This window comes from Colletotrichum chrysophilum, assembly GCF_026319265.1.
Source record: "Colletotrichum chrysophilum strain AFK26 chromosome Unknown scaffold_50, whole genome shotgun sequence".
Lineage (NCBI taxonomy): Eukaryota > Fungi > Ascomycota > Sordariomycetes > Glomerellales > Glomerellaceae > Colletotrichum > Colletotrichum chrysophilum.
In genome coordinates, this window is record NW_026517337.1 from 203078 (window position 1) to 220899 (window position 17822).

Consider the following 17822-nt stretch of genomic DNA (forward strand, 5'->3'; position numbering starts at 1 on the left):
GGTTCGGCGTCATGGCGGGGTGCAACGGCCGCCGTCGCGGCGGCGACACAGGAGAAAAGAGTAAGCAACTTCATTTTTCTTTTTCGACAAATAATGATGGTAGTGTAGTTCCTGCATCGTTGTGGCCTGCGGGACATTGATTCATTTATATCTATCCAAGCGTGATGATCGACCTGTTAGAGTACGGATACAGCTCCCGAATATCCTATGTATTTAGAGTTTGAACTAAAATTGGCCCATAGGACGGTAAGATGAGTGCGAGCAATTCGCGCCCGCCTCGATGTGGTTTTTTCCATTGACAGCGGCTGGAACGGATCCCATGAAGGACCTAGCCACAGCTGTAAATGGCAATGAAGGTCGGGGGTCCCCTTGCTGGACGAGGGATCTTGTTGATAAAGTCGGTAGTGTGCAATTTGAGTACGCACGTCAATGACTTGCAGTGAAGAAGTGTGGGGCTCCAGAACGGCACCTGCGGCACATCATGGGCAGAAGAAGTTCGCAACATCTCACTGTCCAGGCGCGGCCGCTGAGTAAGGCGGCCCAAATTAAGGACAATGAAATTAAACAATCTGTAAAAAGAGGGCTAGCACCATCGAAGTGACAATGGCACTAACTACATACAACTGAAGAACATTATACACTGCATAGTTATTCACCTGGTCCTCCTCCATTCATCTGGTCATAAACTGAGCTGAATATCCAGGCCGCATGACTGGGCCACATGGTAAGATTCTGGGTAGGGTATTCTTAAGCCAAGGCCATAGTGACGAAGGCTTGAGCAGCACAGGAGTCATAGACATATTGCGATGCGGGAAATCACTGGTACTTGACGGTGTTGATTTCTTCTTATGACACTAAGTAGCTCTTCTCCATTTTCCGCGGCCCTGTGTACAACCCCCGTTCCAGCCAATCCCACGGTCCTAGGCCAGGATTGCTGAATTGAAGCACCGTACCACCTCGACATCTATGATGCCGAGCTCTTTGTCATGATCCACCGATGCTACTCCAGAATTCGAACGGAATTTCAAGAGCCAAGTCGGCCAGAAATTCGGGAAGCTCCTCTCTCATCCGCTCTAAAAAGCCACTACTCCTGATCCATTCCATCTGAGCGATACAGAAATGAAGCAATGGCGTGCGGAGTTCATCTGACGCCTTGGTGTTTTCGAAAGCGTAGATGATCAAGTCATGCAAGGTTTCGAGCAGCTCTGCGTTTGGGGTGACGTTGAGAAAGCTGATACGGATCCTCTGGAGGCAAAGCTTGCGGAGTTGCTCAATCGCGTAGGTATCGGCGAGGACATAGAGTCGTGCATGCAGCATGAAGACGTCGGTGTAGCCAGTGCGATCGGTCATTCTCATCTCCGTTGCCCATATTAAGGTCGAAGCTGGATTTCGGTATACTCCCTGGCCTCCATTGAATTTGTCTTTGCATAAATCGTACTTCGGAGTACACTCGGTACCGGTCTCCAACATCCACGAGATGATTGATGGAAATGTCCGCTTCCTGGGTTCGTTCTTTGCGTCGTCCTGTGAGTTGTCGCTGCCGAAACCCTCCCATGTGTTGCTGACTGGGAAATGCTTCCCTTCTTTGACTTTGCGAAGCGATGGGATGGTGTACGAGTCGTGGTAGGCAAAGTCAACGAGGGCGAGGAAAACATCATCATCAACCTCTGCCCAGACGACCTTGGCATTCTGAGACTCTTTCATGCCTCCTGTAAGTAGCGCTTTGAGAGGTCGGGACAGGCGGCTAAAGGACGACTCGTGAACGTAATACTTCTTCTGCTCCTCGCCAATGACGAAAGTGATCTGTTTGGATTGGAAGATACTATTATTGAGCGCGTTAGCAAAGCAGAGGAGCAGAAAAGAATTTGAGCGCCTACTTTTCCATGATTCGTTTGCGGTTGAGAGACATGCTTGCGAGAAAGCCAACCGACGTGGTTGGGGAGGTGACGGTGGGAAGTAAGGGGTTGCAGGCTTTGGTGAAGAGAGAAGAGAAGGAACTAATCAACGATAATCACAGCAACATTGGGCTTGAATGGGAAGCGGGATAGTGGAAAATTAGAGCCAAAAAAAAAAAAAGAATTCTCGAGCTCGGTTGAAGAACCAAGCAAGAAGACGGAAAGTGAAGAAACCGCGCCGCTCTCTTGAAAGAAGGAGCCTGGCAGCTGGATAGATCTTTCCTCTTCAGGTCTGCCAGTAAGCGAGGGTGAAAAGGCCCCAAAGCAAGAAAAATAGAAAGAATCTCAGCGAAAGAGTCGTCTTTGTTGTTACTTGTTGGAGGCTTATTGTCGCGTCCAGTGTCTCTTCGTAAATGGGCAGCCCCTACCCTCTTCTTCCACTTGACATATGAGGCAGCGTTGAGGCCAAGGCATACTCTCCTTCCATTTCTTAAGGCTGTGCATTGCAGCAGGATTAGCAAGTCACAGAGGTTCCCAACCGAAAAACGAAGAAACGATTTTCTATCAATTTGGACAAGTCCGTTCTTCTGCATGCGTGCGTCATCTAGCAGGAGCAAGCCGTTGTTTTCTGACGGGATACTCCTCCCTGACGCAGAGTCCTTCCTTTCAATATGTCTCAGACTTGACTTCTCTCGCTCTTTCCTCGAATGATCCGACTCAAGTCACCGACAGGAATTTCCAAGGGGAAATCGACCGACGGCAGCAAAATGGCAAAGATGAGCCACCAGCCGGCCATACATGTCACGAACGCACACGCCCCAGCGGCCTGAAAGGCATCGTGTATCAGCTTTTGTATTTGTTTATTGTGGATTGCAGAAAGTCAACGACTCACCTCCAGAAGCTTGGCAGCAAACGCTGAGTTGCCAGTGAAGTCCATGGCCAGAAACCAATAAGCGGCAGTGATGAGGCCGAAGACAGGGACGAGCGTCAGGAAGATAACAAAGAAGACGATGTTGGTTCGGAGGGAGCAAACGAGGAAGACGAGGCAGATCATACCCATGGCGAGGGTAATGAAACCTGGCAAACCAATCAGCACCAATGGGATACCTGCTATCGAGACATCAATTAACTTACCGAAGCTAGCATTGAAGCCTTTGGTCGCCAGTCCTGCGGCCCCAGCTTCGCCCGCCGGGGCATACGACGAGAAGGCCGCGAAGGAAGGGTTGAGAGTTCCGCCGAAGGAGGCCCAGAAGGCTCCGAATGTGGTGAACACCGTCGCGGGGAAGGTGTTGCCGAGGACCCATTCAAGCAGGCCGCCGACAAACATGAGAAGACCGCCGAAGAAGAAGTATGTGGGACTGTATGTATGATGGAATATCAGTCGAGAGTCAAGGGGAGGACGAAGAAACGGTCTGACTTACATGCCTGCAGCACCACTGCCACCAGCACCACGCCATCCCATCAAATCACAGCAGAGGGGAGTCAGGGAGATGAGAAAGCCCACGATGGCACTGCATCATGTTAGTGAACACATCCCAAGGTTTATACGTCGTCTGGCATACTGACATTGGCGTCGGGTTACCAAACGTCTTGCGTAACTCGCCCTTGACTTGGTTCTGTGGCGACAGGTACAGCTTCTCAAACAGCTCTGGAGAGATGGAGATGGACCCGGCCGTCTTCATTCTCTTCAAGGCGTCGTCGCGGCTCATCTCGGGGTGGATGTACTCGTCGGCGTACTCGTAGCCATTGGCATGCGGCGTCGGCGGGCCACGGGGCGGCCGGTGGTGGCCGTTGTGGTGCGAATGTGAGCGGACTTCTTGGAACTCTTTGTGGTCCATGGTTGCCATATTAAATAAAGATGTATGTCTTTTGGTACAATGATGTTGATGAAGGAGTAGCTAATGATACAGGAAAAGAGTTGGATGAACAATGAGGAACAAACAACAAGAGATGTCAGGGACGCAAGAGCAAGATGAGGTGAACCTGCCAGAGCCCTCCATTATGAAGGCTCCCCAGGACACCACAATGAGTCTAGTATATCCCCCCTCTGCATGCTGCCTTACACCCAGAGGAGGAGGACATAAAGCCCCCGACATGGGTAGGACGACCGGCCATCTTGGCAAGGACCTGCTGGCACGACCGGTCCAGTCGGAGAGTTGGCAGCAGGACCTCCATCATGGACGAGACGGGGTTCCTGTCTTGCCATCATTCGGGAGAGGCATTGGACGAGGAGGGCATTTCGCTAGGGCGACCGGCAGAGAGCGTGGAGGGTTCGGCACAAGGGATGATGGGTGGTGACTGCAAACCCCCCGGATGCCGGACCGGGAGTGGCATGATGCAGGATCTACAGAGGATGATTCGCCCAAGGCGGAAGTTTCTTGTGTGGAGGTCACGTTTGGGGTTCGAGGAGGTCTGGACGTTTATGGGTCTCCCTTCCCATGTCCCCCAACTAGACGGGGTTGGGATGTGACAGTGAGGGGCGCAGACGTGCAAATCTGGGGAAGTTTTCTGTCAACGTCTCTGTTGGAACCGTCCACCGTACGGCCGGTTCTGATTACGAGGGGAGGAGAGAAGACCGTTGTGACGAGTCGATTGGGGCTCCAGGTGAGGCTGATTCGCTCATCTCGCGTGGAGGCAAGGGAGGGCGCAGATGTGACGAGGCAGCGGCCAACGGGAATTTCTGACAGAGAACTGACAGAGAACATGAAGAGTGGTCCAATGATGTCTGTGCCGGCCGGATTGCGACGGCAAAGCGAAGGGAATAACACGGCGGACGGGAGGGACGCGGAGCCCGGGCTTGCAGTAGCGCATGCAGCCCACGCGAGTATCGTTACCCGTGAGCGCCTCGACATACTACAGTAATAAGAAGGCTCTTAGCTCCATGTTCTCAGCACACGCAGGTTAGGTGCGCTGGTCTTGGAGAGGGGGAGCTAGACTAATACGCGTTGGGTTGGTTTGAGTTTGGGGATGAAGCTTCAGCTTGTGTGGAGACCCGGCGACTGGATGTGCAAATTGCGGGGAAAGCTTGGGACGGATCAAGGGAGCAGAAGTCGGGGTAGCGGATGAGGCGTGTGCGTCGGCCGTTTGTTGTTGGACTGAGGATGAACAGGGGTTGGGATTGGAGATGAGATGTCGGGAGATGGGGTGAGACGAGTTTCTCTGAAAAGTTGAAGAATTGAATTCGAGCAACAATCCAGACTCATGGGATGGGGGCTGATTCTCTGCTCGCCAGAAGAATTTCGTGATGGGATCACTTGAGGCTCAAAATCCGGTCCGGCACCCGACGGACGACGCGCTAGGTTCCTTACCCCAGACTTGGCAACTTGACTCGATCACACCGGGGGAATCAATGACAAGATCCCAAGACCCTCGATCTGCTGGAGTGATCCTGCATGCAACAGAGGGGGAGAGGAGGAGGGAGGGGTGGTGGTGGTGTGACCTGAACGTCGTCACAACTTTAAAGGCACCATGGAACGGAGCTATCTCGGTGAGCCCTCGCCAACGCGACGTTTCTTCACGATGGATGATCCAGGCGTGTGTGTTTTGGAGGCCCGGTGCCTGGGGAGGGGGTCACGCATTCCCAAACTAAAGGGTAAATTCTCGTAATTCATTTCGTAACAAACATGTCAACGTGGCCGTCCCGTCGTTCTTGGCACAGCGCTGTTACTGTCGCTGCTGCTGCTTCTCCATCGTGTCCTAGCCTGGGCTACGCCACGCTTAGAGCTTCCCCGCAGACTTCATCGCCCGCTCCCCATCAACGAGGACGCACCAGCCCTCGCCTCCAACGGTGCCGCCGCCGAAGCCCGCGACGACGGCCTCGAAGCCGCCCTCGCCGCGCGCGTACTCGAGCACGGCGTCGTCAAAGGTGCCCGGCTGCAGCCAGACGGCCGGGATGCCGAGCTCCTTCGCCTCGTGGAGGACCTTGAGGGTGGCGGCGGGCGGGGTGATGATGGAGACGGAGGTCTCCTTGGGGTTGGGCAGGGCGGCGAGGTTGGGGACCGCGGGGTGGTCCTTGCCGGCGGCGTTGACGGTGTTGGAGGTCGGGTTGATGGGCGTCGCGGGGATGTTGTGGTGGAGGTACCAGGCGAAGACTGGAGGTTATATGTTAGTGGTGCTGTTGGGTGCCTTGTGAGGGGTTGGGTGTGTTTATGAGAGCAAGCCAGTGATGTGTGAGAGTTGATTGAGTGAAGTGGCAGCGCTCCCTCTTATTAGCTCAATGAGTGAGCGGGAGAAGGATTGAAGAAACGCGGGGGTGGATGACTCGGGGAGCCGGAACGCACTCTTGTGGCCGAACTTGGCGGGGTTCGAGCTGGCGCCCACCACGGCGAAGAACTTTGACGAGAAGAAGGCGCGGGCGGTGGCTTCGGTCGACATGTCGGGCAACAATACAGTGATCTCTGACTTCGAAATGAATAATCGCAAGTGGTGAGGGCTCGAGTTGAGGAAGAGCGAGGTGGTCGGAGATGAGGGGTAGGGCGGCTCGGCGGTTTTCGAATCTCCATGCCATAAGGAGCTCCGAGCACGTCAGGTGGAGACGCTGTGGCCGAGCCCGAGGCCACATCTCAGTGCGCCGCGGGCGGATACCGCCCGCGTGGGGGGCGGAAAACTGGGGAACCACGGCCGATGAGGCCTGGGCTGAGCCGCGGGTTGCTTGATGTCGACGGATACCTTAGTCAGTCTGCCGGTTTTTGAGGCTTTCGTGACTGGGCTGTGGCAACATCATTCGGCTGTGTGGTGCCGTGGGATTTTGCAAAAGAGCCGAATAAGGAGGATAAAGAGGTACGCGGGTGCCTCTTTGTTGGGGATTGTTACAGATGGGAGGCCAGACTTGAACTTCATCAAAACATCAACACCAAACTGAACGATATCCTTCTCTTCGGCGTCAACAAGCGCCGACCAATAGCAACACACCAATTACAGATACACAGAAGCATTTCGCGATGTCTGTCTTTGCGTATGCAAGCCCTCCTTTTCAAGCAACCACATCAGTGAGAATAAGCTGACACTCTCCAGACGCTCCACGTTCAATGCCGCTGGATATGCGGCTTTCCGCCCGTCATACCCAGCATCGCTGTACAAGACGATCCTGGGATACCACAATGCCAAATCACCGAATGGGACGGCACTGGACCTAGGCTGTGGCCACGGCCTCATCTCACGGGAACTGGCACCGCATTTCAGCAAGGTCATCGCCATCGACCCGAGCGCCAACATGGTAAAGCAGGCATCAGAGTCGACGACAGACCCCAAGATCACGTTTCGCCAGGACAGCTCTGAGGATCTCTCCTTCGTGGAGGACCAGTCTGTGGACCTTGTGGTTGCGGGCCAAGCAGCGCATTGGTTCAACTACTCCAAGGTCTGGCCCCAACTCGCCCGGGTCGTCAAGAGCGGCGGCACGCTGGCATTCTGGGGCTACAAGGACAACATTCTCATCGGGTACCCTGAGGCCAACGCCATCTTTGATCACTTCTGCTACGGCGAGGGGCAGGCCTCACCTGCATTCCCACTGGAGACGATGGGGGAGTACTGGGAGAAGCCGGGCCGCCAGATCCTCCGGGATAACCTGTCGGTAGTCGACCCGCCCGCGTCCGAGTGGGAGAAGGTCAAGCGGATCATTTACGACCCGGACCGCACCACGTCGCAGATCGGGGCGGACGTAGCCCCCGAGGCGGCGTGGCAGCGCAAGACGCTCAAGCTGGGCGAGTTCGAGGGCTACGTGCGCACGTTCAGCTCGTACCGCGGGTGGCGGGACGCGCACCCGGAGATCAAGAGCCGGGCGGAGGGCGGGACGGGGGACATTGCGGACGCGCTGTTCGACCGGCTGCTGGAGGCGGTGCCGGAGTGGAAGGCGAAGGGCGACAGGTGGCGGGAGGTGGAGGTCGAGGCGGTCTGGGGGACGACGATAATCCTGGCCAAGAGGAAGTGAAGGTTGTCATCGAGGGGTGGAGGAATGACTCGCCGGCTCGGGGCCTGAGTCTGAGGTGTCGGGACGAACCGCTCGAGGGCGATCACAACGTGCGAGAAGCGACGAGATGTTCATTATCAAGACGACGGCCATGTCATGACATAAAAGTGCGGTGCATAACCTCGTGAAGTGACGATGCTGCGAAAGTGATTGTCGATAGTGCACGCCATGGCCCATGAAAGATGACTGGTGCCCAGTTGGCGGTGGGAATTGGGTCGCTGGCGGCCATGGGTGAAGGGGACATTCGCGACACGTCATTGGCCGTTCGGCGACGGGCCTGAGATTGTGCGGGTCCCGCGGCGCTCGGCTCCCACTGCGACCCCACCGGCCCTCGTTGCCCCGTCAGGTTTCAGGAGTTTTGGCGGATGTGTCGACTGAGATGCTCCCAAACGCTGCACCGGGCGGTGGCACACTGTATTCGCCTTGATTGCCTTCGGTGGTTTGCTTGCTTGCCTGGCGCAGTGGTAGTGGTGCTGCTTACCGCTCGCCGCCCGCCCAGGGTGCCTCCCGTCCCCCCAATAGTGCGCACAGCGGTGCAGCGGGCAGACTCACACCGCCCGTCTGTAAACCGCATGAATAACGGTGACTGGGAATCCCCATGGCCCAGGGCCGGCTTGGATAAAAATGAACATTGGATAAAAAATGGCAGAGGACAGGCCAACAGCAGGATAAGGAGAGGGGAGGGGAGGGGGGTTTGAGAACATAAAGTGTTTCGACCGCCAAACATTCAACTTGCAGAAAACATCATTGTCCTGCTTTGCTTCTACTTCGTAGTTTTTTCGTCTCAATCAAAACAACACACCAAAAGTCTGCCTTTCTTTCGCCCATCCTACCAGAGAACAGAACAGAGGAACCAACCGTACCACATTACACAGACCAGAATGGTGAGTTTTGGAGTCCCCCCCAATTGCTTTTTTGTTTTGTTTTCCACCCCCACCCCTCCCTCACACAGAAAAATGTAAACAAAGGGAAGGGAGGAGCCAGTCAGCCATTCGGCAGCCCCTTTTTTCGACGTGAGTGGTGAGGTACTCGCCTGGAGGAGTCGAAAAAACCTGCCTTAGCGTGTGGTTGGTTCAGCGGCGAACCTTGTAGAAGCACTTTGGGCGGGAAAATTGCAGTGGGAGAAAGAACGAGCAGCCCGCCATCCACCCGCCAACAGGTCCAGCGTCCAACCCAAACAACAGCGGCCAGCCACGGGGCGAACTTTCCGATCAGCGGCGGCACCAACCAGCCACTGGCGGCGACAGCAGGGCAGCAGCACACTTTGGGACTCCGCGCCAGGCTAGAAGCATCCGACTCTGCATCACGACATTTCTGTTCCTTCCTCCCACCCAACCTTTCTCCCACTGCATACACCTCTGCGCGCCATTTTACTTCTACATTCTTCTGCATCCGCTGCGACGCATCACAAACCACAACCCCGCGAACACATCGAGACCCTTTGCGCAGACACGCAACCAGAACTTCATCTCCAAAATGGCTTCTAACCAGTACGACGCTCAGGCTTCGACCAACTACAAGGAGGCTTTCTCCCTGTTCGACAAGCGCGGCAACGGCCGTGTCGCCATCGACAGCCTCGGCGACCTGCTCCGCGCCTGCGGCCAGAACCCTACCCTCACCGAGATCCGCGACCTTGAGAAGAACGTCGGAGGCGACTGTGAGTTTCCCACCCCATCCCCCGTACCTGTCGCCGCCGAACACTCCGTGCGGCGCGACACGCGATGCGATTCGGACGAGACGTGAAGGGAAAGAAGACCGGCGACTGACTTTGCACATAGTCGACTTCGAGACCTTCCAGCGCATCCTCAACCGCCCCGGCGGCTTCCGCGACCCTGGCGAGCCCGAGGAGTACTGCCGTGGTTTCCAGGTGTTCGACAAGGACATGACGGGCTTCATCGGCGTCGGCCAGCTGAAGTACATCCTGACCAACCTCGGCGAGAAGATGACGGACGAGGAGGTCGACGAGCTGCTCAAGGCTGTAGACACCAGCTCCGGCCAGGTCAACTACACCGGTATGTTTTCCGATGCCTTTCGCGTAGGCCCATCTTCGATTCGTGACAGAATGCTGACAACATACACAGAGCTCGTCCGCACCATCCTTGCCAACTAAGCGGTCGCCGCCTAGATGGCGACAGAGAGGAGGCATTCGAGCGAGTTGTACGACATACATGGGAGAGAAAGATCAAGAAGGGCAGCTTACGAAGACATTTTGCATGGCTGGCACGATGGGATGGCGTTTGCTTTGCGTTGCGTTGCGTTGGGCGATTGTTTCGCTACTTGTAGGGAATTTGGGTATTTCCGGAGTTTGCTCGTCAGAGGCTTGCTCTGGATCATCATGTACGGCTCTCGATAGAACCGATACCACAAAGAAATAAACACTTTGATACCTATTTGCGTGTACTTTCACGTACGGACGTCAGGAGGTTGCGCGATGTGTGTGTGCGCGGGACAGCATCGAGGGTCATGCTTGTTTGTTTTAGGGGTTAGATGTGGTTGCGGATCAGCGGCATTGACGGCAATCAATTGATCTCATCCATTTCCACAACCGTCTCCATGCTTGATCTCTGCGCCGTCTTAATTACCATCACTCTTGCCCTGCTTTGGCCAGACTATGCGGATGAGATGTCATCAGCCGTTTGTTGCTACCATCCCCGGCTGTCTGCCCAGCAACGCAGCACCCCGCATTAGCCGATCCGATGCCGCTGTCTTATATAATCTTTCTCAGTGTCAGGCGATGTGGCCTGCGTCTGGGCATCTGGACCTGCAGAAAGGTCCAACTGGGGTGCCACTGTTTAGTCTTAGTCCATTGACCATCCCAACACCTTCGTTAACAAAATTGAAACGATGGCCCAAGTGATTGAAAGAGATGCGGGTGTTCTGCAAATGCGCGGATGATCAAAAACCATCTAGAACAAACATGTCTCCATACAAGACAGCACACAGTCGGGCAGGACAGCAAAGGTGACAACTGACACCCCGCTTGCCTCAGCGTGGGGCGGATGTCGCAGCGCCGGGAGCTTGGACTGGACGCAGCACCTCAGTCGCTGGCAGACGACGTCCCGCCATCAACCACTAGCCACCTTCCACTTAGACATCGTCCCCGCCTGAGCTCCTGCAAGTCACCACCTCAGTCCACTGCTTTGCGTAACTACCCGCGCCTGCCTTACTCGAACTCTACTTCGCCTGCTGTACCTTACCTGACCACCACCAGCATAACCGCCTCAGCCAGCTAGCAACCACCGCATCCAACCGACCCTGTATCAGTGACCACCGCCTCACCTGGTGCTCCTGCTTCCCCTCCCCCGCTCCGACTCTAGACCGACTGATCGAACCGTGTTTCGCCCAGTCGCCGTGGCGTCCTTCGCTTTCTTCAACTTCAAGCGCCTACCCCTCCTCATACTCTCCTTCTCCCTCTTCTTCCTCGTAACATCTCTCATCCTGGCGGCCCCGCGAGCAGTTCCGAGAATCACTTCTCTCTTCGCCCAGTTGCGGTTCAAACCGAATCCCCTCGTCGCCACTCCCACCTCCACATACCGCCCGTTGGTGACCGCCGCCATGACGGTTCCCGACAAGTACAAGTCGCCGCCCCAGGCACCACCCGTCTTCACCGGCACCAAGGAGTCCATCGTCGGCGATTCCAAGAAGATCTGCGACCAGACCCGAGCCCTCCTCGACAAGCTCGTCGCCGAGATCCCCGCCGAGAAGGCCACCTTCGACAATGTCATGCGCCCCATCGCCAAGGACGAGAACGAGAGTGGCTTGTCGACTAGAATACTCGGCTTCTACCAGTACGTCTCTGGAGATGCTGCCCTGCGCGAGGCGTCCACCGAGGCCGACAAGATCATGGACGACTTCTCCATCGAGGTGAACATGAGGGAGGATGTCTTCAAGCTGATTGAGGCCATTCACAACCGCAAGGACGCCGAGGGGCTTGACCCCGAGAGCTTGCGTTTGCTCGAGAAGGACTACAAGAACTACATCAAGATGGGACTGGGTCTGCCTGCTGGCCCTCAGCGAGACCGCTTCAAGGAGATCAAGAAGCGTCTTAGTCAGATCCAGATCGAGTTCCAGAAGAACCTCAATGAGGAGAACGGCGGCATCTGGTTCACCCCCGAAGAGCTCGACGGAGTTTCCGAGGACGTCATTGAAGGCCTTGAGAAGGGCACCGGCGACAACGAGGGCAAGCTCAAGCTGTCTTATAAGTACCCCGACCTCTTCCCCACCCTCAAGTTCGCGACGAACCCCGAGACGAGACGCAAGGTTTTTATTCAAAACGAGAACAAATGCAACCAGAATGCTCCGCTGTTCAAGGAGGCCATCGTCCTTCGCGACGAGGCTGCTCGTATGCTCGGCTACCCCGACCACGCCTCCCTCCGTATTGAGGACAAGATGGCCAAGACCTCCAAGACCGTCACAGATTTCCTGGGTGACCTCCGCTCTCGCCTCGCCGCTGGCGGTGCCAAGGAGGTTGAGCACTTGCTCGAGCTCAAGAAGGCGGATACCGAGGCTCGTGGCGTGTCAAACGACGGCAACTACTACCTCTGGGATCACAAGTTCTACGACCGATTGATGATCGAGAAGGAGTATAGTATCGACGAGAACAAGATTGCCGAGTACTTCCCCATTACCTCTACCATTGCTGGTATGCTCAAGATCTTCGAGGAGCTTCTGGGTTTCGTCTTTGTGGAGCTCAAGCCCGAGGATCGTGCTACATTGAGCCCTACTGGCAAGGCCGATGATATTGCTTGGCACGAGGACGTCATCATCTTCAGCGTCTGGGACGATGCTTCTGAGGGCGATGGCTTTGTTGGCTACCTCTACCTTGACCTCCACCCGCGTCAGGGCAAGTATGGCCACGCTGCCAACTTCAACCTGCAGCCTGGCTACCTGCAAGCGAACGGCTCTCGCAGGTACCCCGCAACTGCTCTGGTCTGCAACTTCAGCAAGCCTACCCCGAAGAAGCCTTCTCTGCTCAAGCACGACGAGGTCGTTACGCTCTTCCACGAGCTGGGTCATGGCATTCACGACCTCGCTGGCCGCTGCACTTACAGCCGTTTCCACGGAACAAGCACTGTGAGGGATTTCGTCGAGGCGCCGTCCCAGATGTTGGAGAACTGGTGCTGGACTCCTAGCGTCATCAAGTCTCTCTCCAACCACTACCAGACCGGCGAGAAGATCCCCGACGATCTTATTGAGAAGCAGATCTCCACTAAGCATGTCAACGCTGCGCTCTTCAACCTGCGCCAGCTTCACTTCGGCATCTTCGACATGACTGTCCACACCCCCAAGAGCCACGAGGAGATTAAGAACATGGAAATGTCGGAGGTCTACAACGAGCTTCGCGGCCAGATTGCTGGAATCAAGGGCCCCGAAGCTCAGGGCGAGAAGAAGTATGTTGTACCCCTTATGTCAGGCCCAACGAGTTTTGATGCTAACCATCACAGCAACTGGGGCAACGGACAAGCCTGCTTCGGTCATCTTATTGGAGGATACGATGCCGGCTACTACGGCTACCTCTCATCTGAGGTGTACTCGACCGACATGTTCTACTCTGTATTCAAGGCCGACCCCATGAACGGCAAGGAGGGCCGTCGTTACAGGCACACCGTTCTGGAGAAGGGCGGTAGTCAGGAGGAGATGTTGACCTTGGAGCAGTTCCTTGGCCGCAAACCTAGCACTGAGGCCTTCTACAAGGAGCTGGGCATTCCCCAGTAAATGCTGATTCATGTTGAAGCAAGCAGTGTCGTAATTGTATCTTTAGCATTGGTCATCATAAGATGACGGGGAAACAGCCCCGAATAACACTGTTAAAAGTCCGTGCAGTTCAGTCTGCTGCTTGCGGGAAGTGATGGGACACTATCGATAGTTGAGCCACAATAGCCATGAGCTCCAGCCACTTCCAACTTGAATGTCCCGCAAGGGTTCATGTCATGCATCCGTCAGCCACACCCCGCCGGACCCACCACACTCCTGCCGCTAGCAACGGGAACAGCAGAAGCTGAATGTAAACAAACGCGACAGATGTAGCCAATGCAATTGGGGCTCTGCCGATCCAGCCCACGCCCGGCACACTCCCGTCCCTCGCTTTTATCACGGCCGACGCCGTCATTCAGCTTTCCCACACCAATTCAACAACAACTCGCTACTAACCTTCGCAGCTCCAGCATTGCTATTCTCTTCCACGGCCGACGCGATTTACACTCGAACCTACACGGCCCTAATGCATTTTTGCTGCGATTAACATTTGCTTTCTGCGATCGACGCGCCGCCCCCCTTCACCCCTTCGCAAACGCTTCGCGTCCCTGATCGCGACATTCATACCTTCACCAACTTCAGCCCGTACCCGACATACCATACCAAATCACATCCGCCATGTCTTTCGAAGGCTTGGTCCCCGCCGAATTTTTCACATTCGAAGGCCGTCTTGCCTCCTTCAAACAATCCTTCCCCCAACCGAAACGACGCGCATCTGGCGCTGGAAAGGGCGCATCGAAGAACCTGACATGGCCGCACGCGAAATACCTTTTGCCCGAGGACGTACGTTTGAATTCAGGAGAAGATATCGAGAAGGAACACGCGCGCTAACTTGGACCAGCTCGCGAAAGCAGGTTTTGTGTGGCGTCCGTTCCCCGAGAACCCAGATAATGTCGCGTGCTTTTTGTGCAATAAGTCTCTCGATGGGTGGGAAGAAGGCGACAATGCCCTGGAGGAGCACATTAAGCACGCTCCCAACTGTGGGTGGGCTATTGTTGCCGGCATTGAGGCAAACGTGGGCGACCTCGCGTCGGAGGACCCTTCCAGCGCCCGCATGATCAACGCGAGGAAGGAGACTTTCGGTGGGCGCTGGCCGCATGATGGCAAGAGAGGCTGGAAGTGCAAGACTAAGCAGGTCAGTCGCGTTCCACCTGCATCTTGATTCCTGCGCTGACCATTCACAGCTTGCGGAGGCCGGATGGAAGTACACCCCTTCCCTGGAATACGATGACATGGCGACGTGTACCTACTGCGACCTGGCATTAGACGGGTGGGAACAGGGTGACAAGCCTTGGTTAGTGTCTTGCCTCCTCCCTTTGTGGACCTAGCTGACATCCCCAGGGACGAGCACAGCAACCGATCACCGGAATGCCCATTTTTTGCCCTCGTGGAACAGTACGGCGCAACCAAGAAGCCAAAGGCCAAGGCAGCTAGAGGCTCCAAAACCGCGGCACGATTGTCCGTTCAATCCGTAGCGACAGCGGCATCAGACATCACCACCCTTACCGACGCCCCCGCCGAGGTGGACGACAGCGTTTTGACGACCGCCTCGATGCCTGGCAAGAAGGGATCGAGGGCCAAGAAGGCCACGACGACGGCGAAGGGCAGGAAGACCAAGGCGAAGAAGGATGAGCCTGTCGAGGTTGTAGAGAGCGAGCCTATGGAGGCTGAGGAGCCAGCACCACCTCCCAAGCCCGTGCGAGGTCGCAAGCGCACAAGCGACGAAGCCGACGAATCTGCGATGACCGTCTCCGAGGCACCCGCACCGAAAAAGCGCGCGCCGCGTGGTCGCAAGGCTGCTGCAGACAGCTCCGTCATTGACCAGTCGCAACAAGACATTAGTATTGCTGATGCGCCGGCACCTGCCAAGGCACCCAAGGGCCGCAAGACCGCTCGTGCTTCTGGTACAAAGGGAACGCGAAAGGCTTCGGGACAGTCGCTCAAGTCAACGGCTTCCACTGCCTCATTAAGAGCTGCGCCCGGTGCTTTTCCCGAAGAAGATGATGACATTCAACGACAACTCGAGGCGGACTTGGAGCGTCCCTTGACTGATGACGAGGACATCATGCAAGACTCTGATTCCGAAAGGCAAAAGGTTCCTGCTCCGAAGCCAAAGACGAAGAAGGCCCATGTGCCCCAAGATGAAGCGGCCAGCCCAGAGCGGGCAGACAGCCAAATGTTCGATGCCGAGCCGTACGTGGCCGACGAAGCAGCCGTCGACGAGGAGTTGAAGCAGCTCGAGGCCGAGATGACCATCGACGAGCCCGAAGTCCTCGAGGTTCCCAAGAAGGGACGAAAGGCAGCTGGCCCTCGCAAGGTCTCGAAGCAGACCAAGGTTCAGAAGGCCAAGGCTGCGCCAGTTCCTGTCGAGGAAGACGAGCTGTCCATGGCGGTCGAACCAGAAGCGCCAGTCGAGCCAGCCCAGCCTGAAGAGCCTGTTGACCCAGAGGAGGACGAGATCAGTACTGCTACCGTCATCACGACGACTACCAAGAACGCCCGCATGAGCACCAGCAGCCGCACGAGCACCGGCAGCACCGGCAGGAAGCGCGGCCGCCCGTCCAAGAAGTCGCTTGAATTGCGTGCTTCCCTCGAGGCTAGCAAGACAGAAGAGGTTGATATGGTCGAGCCAGAGATCGCTGAGCCTGAGGCTGAGCCTGAGGCTGGGCCAGAGCCAGTTGCTGAGCCTGAAGTCGAGCCTGAAGAAGTCGTCGGGCCCGAACCTGAGGTCGAGTCTGAGGCCGAAGTGGGACCCGAGGCTGAAGTTGAGGCAGAGGAAGTGCCTGAGCAGGACGAAGAGGAGGCGGACGAGGTTGATGAGGTCTCCGTAAGGCAATCATTTGCGTCAGCGCGCCAGACACCAGCGCCAGCTGAACCGCAAGAAGATGAGGCAGAGGATGAAGATGAGCCCCAAGTTGAAAGGGAGGAGGAGGAACAAGAGGAAGAGGAAGAGGAGGAGCCAGAGTCAGAAGCCCCCGAGCCAACACCTCAACCCAAGCAGCAGCCGAAGAAGAAGAGCCTTCCACCTGCATCCTCTTCCCCAGTGGCTGCTGCTCCCTCGACACGTCGCAGCCTTCAGCAACAAACAGCGGCCCCGCGTATTTCACCTGCTCAGTCAGCTCGTCAACCAGCTGTGTCTCCCTCACCATCCCCTCAATCCTCCGACGCAGAGAATCAGCCGCCTTCCTCAAGATCTGCTACCGCAAAGAAGCGCGTGATGCAAGCACCCTCATCCACGCCGGCGCGCCCCAACTCACCGACTAAGCGCAAGGTTCTAGCTAGTCTCCGAAGCACAACGCCTTGGAACCCGGTCGATATTGACCTCATCTTTGGGTCGCCCGAGAAGTCGGACAAGAGGAATGCTGTTGACAGGCTGCTGCACAAGGGCATGGAGCTAACCAGCCCTGAGCAGCGAATGACGGTCGAGGAGTGGATCCACTTCAACGCGAACCAGGCCGAGGAGAGGCTGCGTCAGGAGTGCGAGGCGATGGTCAGCAAGTTTGAGAACGAGGGCACCAAGGCTATGAATGTTTTGGAAGGCCTGGTTGCTGAGTAAAATGTTTGCATAGCGTAGAGAGTTGTTGGAGCACTGGCATTCAAGATAATGATTGGTTTCATGTCATGACACAAAAGCATACACAGGCAGTGCGGACGCGCTTGACTTGGCTCGACAGAGGCGTGCAGGAGTGTGTTGGTTCAAGAAAGGGTTCAATAACGGCGGGGAATCGTTCGGGTTATGTTGGTTTAAACGAGGCATTTACAGAAGACAATGGAAAGCAAAGGGTCTGTTTCTTTGACAGTAAATATGCCACTGCTATTATTGATTGGTATCAATAATGAAGGCGTTCCTCTATCCCATCTCAGCGTGGTACAATCTACGGTACTGTTATTAGGTGTCATCGGCATGGTCTGCTCCAAAGCGGGCGGAGAAGCTTCGCGGTGATGTCTGCCAGCAACGCACTCCAGTCTCCTCTCGTGCTCGGCTCTTTCTATCAGCCACTTCATTGCCAGACAGGACGAACACTTGGCTGTTATTCCTGACGGATTGCATTTGTATTTGCGGACTGGTTCGCCAACTTTTGAATTGGCCAGTCATCTTGGCCGAGGAGGTCACGCTTGCACATCAATGCAGACCTGCCAACGGTTTCGCCGCAGACAGGATATGGAAGAAAGTCCCGCGCATTGCACTTTGGGCGGGGGTGGCGACG

The 17822-nt window shown here is 55.9% G+C and overlaps 7 protein-coding genes across 7 annotated transcripts; 4 read left to right on the forward strand and 3 right to left on the reverse strand.

The window, feature by feature from the left end:
• Positions 1–984: 984 nt before the first annotated feature.
• COL26b_006673 (uncharacterized protein) lies at positions 985–1909 on the reverse strand (the record flags this gene model as incomplete). Its single annotated transcript, XM_053179485.1, has 2 exons — positions 985–1822; positions 1878–1909. The coding sequence occupies 2 exons, from the start codon at positions 1907–1909 to the stop codon at positions 985–987; spliced, it is 870 nt and encodes a 289-aa protein (XP_053036596.1).
• Positions 1910–2775: 866 nt separating this feature from the next.
• On the reverse strand, positions 2776–3733 carry COL26b_006674 (uncharacterized protein; the record flags this gene model as incomplete). The annotated part of the gene is made up of 4 exons (XM_053179486.1): positions 2776–2972; positions 3030–3253; positions 3317–3406; positions 3462–3733. 4 exons carry the CDS (start codon positions 3731–3733, stop codon positions 2776–2778), a joined length of 783 nt encoding a protein of 260 aa, XP_053036597.1.
• A 1879-nt stretch (positions 3734–5612) lies between these two features.
• Positions 5613–6269, reverse strand: COL26b_006675 (uncharacterized protein; the record flags this gene model as incomplete). The annotated part of the gene is made up of 2 exons (XM_053179487.1): positions 5613–5986; positions 6176–6269. 2 exons carry the CDS (start codon positions 6267–6269, stop codon positions 5613–5615), a joined length of 468 nt encoding a protein of 155 aa, XP_053036598.1.
• Positions 6270–6835: 566 nt separating this feature from the next.
• On the forward strand, positions 6836–7821 carry COL26b_006676 (uncharacterized protein; the record flags this gene model as incomplete). The annotated part of the gene is made up of 2 exons (XM_053179488.1): positions 6836–6849; positions 6909–7821. The coding sequence occupies 2 exons, from the start codon at positions 6836–6838 to the stop codon at positions 7819–7821; spliced, it is 927 nt and encodes a 308-aa protein (XP_053036599.1).
• Positions 7822–9336: 1515 nt separating this feature from the next.
• On the forward strand, positions 9337–9970 carry CDC4 (SCF ubiquitin ligase complex subunit cdc4; the record flags this gene model as incomplete). The annotated part of the gene is made up of 3 exons (XM_053179489.1): positions 9337–9517; positions 9639–9872; positions 9942–9970. 3 exons carry the CDS (start codon positions 9337–9339, stop codon positions 9968–9970), a joined length of 444 nt encoding a protein of 147 aa, XP_053036600.1.
• A 1445-nt stretch (positions 9971–11415) lies between these two features.
• Positions 11416–13575, forward strand: COL26b_006678 (uncharacterized protein; the record flags this gene model as incomplete). Its single annotated transcript, XM_053179490.1, has 2 exons — positions 11416–13250; positions 13305–13575. The coding sequence occupies 2 exons, from the start codon at positions 11416–11418 to the stop codon at positions 13573–13575; spliced, it is 2106 nt and encodes a 701-aa protein (XP_053036601.1).
• A 657-nt stretch (positions 13576–14232) lies between these two features.
• COL26b_006679 (uncharacterized protein) lies at positions 14233–17170 on the forward strand (the record flags this gene model as incomplete). The annotated part of the gene is made up of 4 exons (XM_053179491.1): positions 14233–14397; positions 14456–14749; positions 14799–14908; positions 14956–17170. The coding sequence occupies 4 exons, from the start codon at positions 14233–14235 to the stop codon at positions 17168–17170; spliced, it is 2784 nt and encodes a 927-aa protein (XP_053036602.1).
• Between the last annotated feature and the right edge of the window lie 652 nt (positions 17171–17822).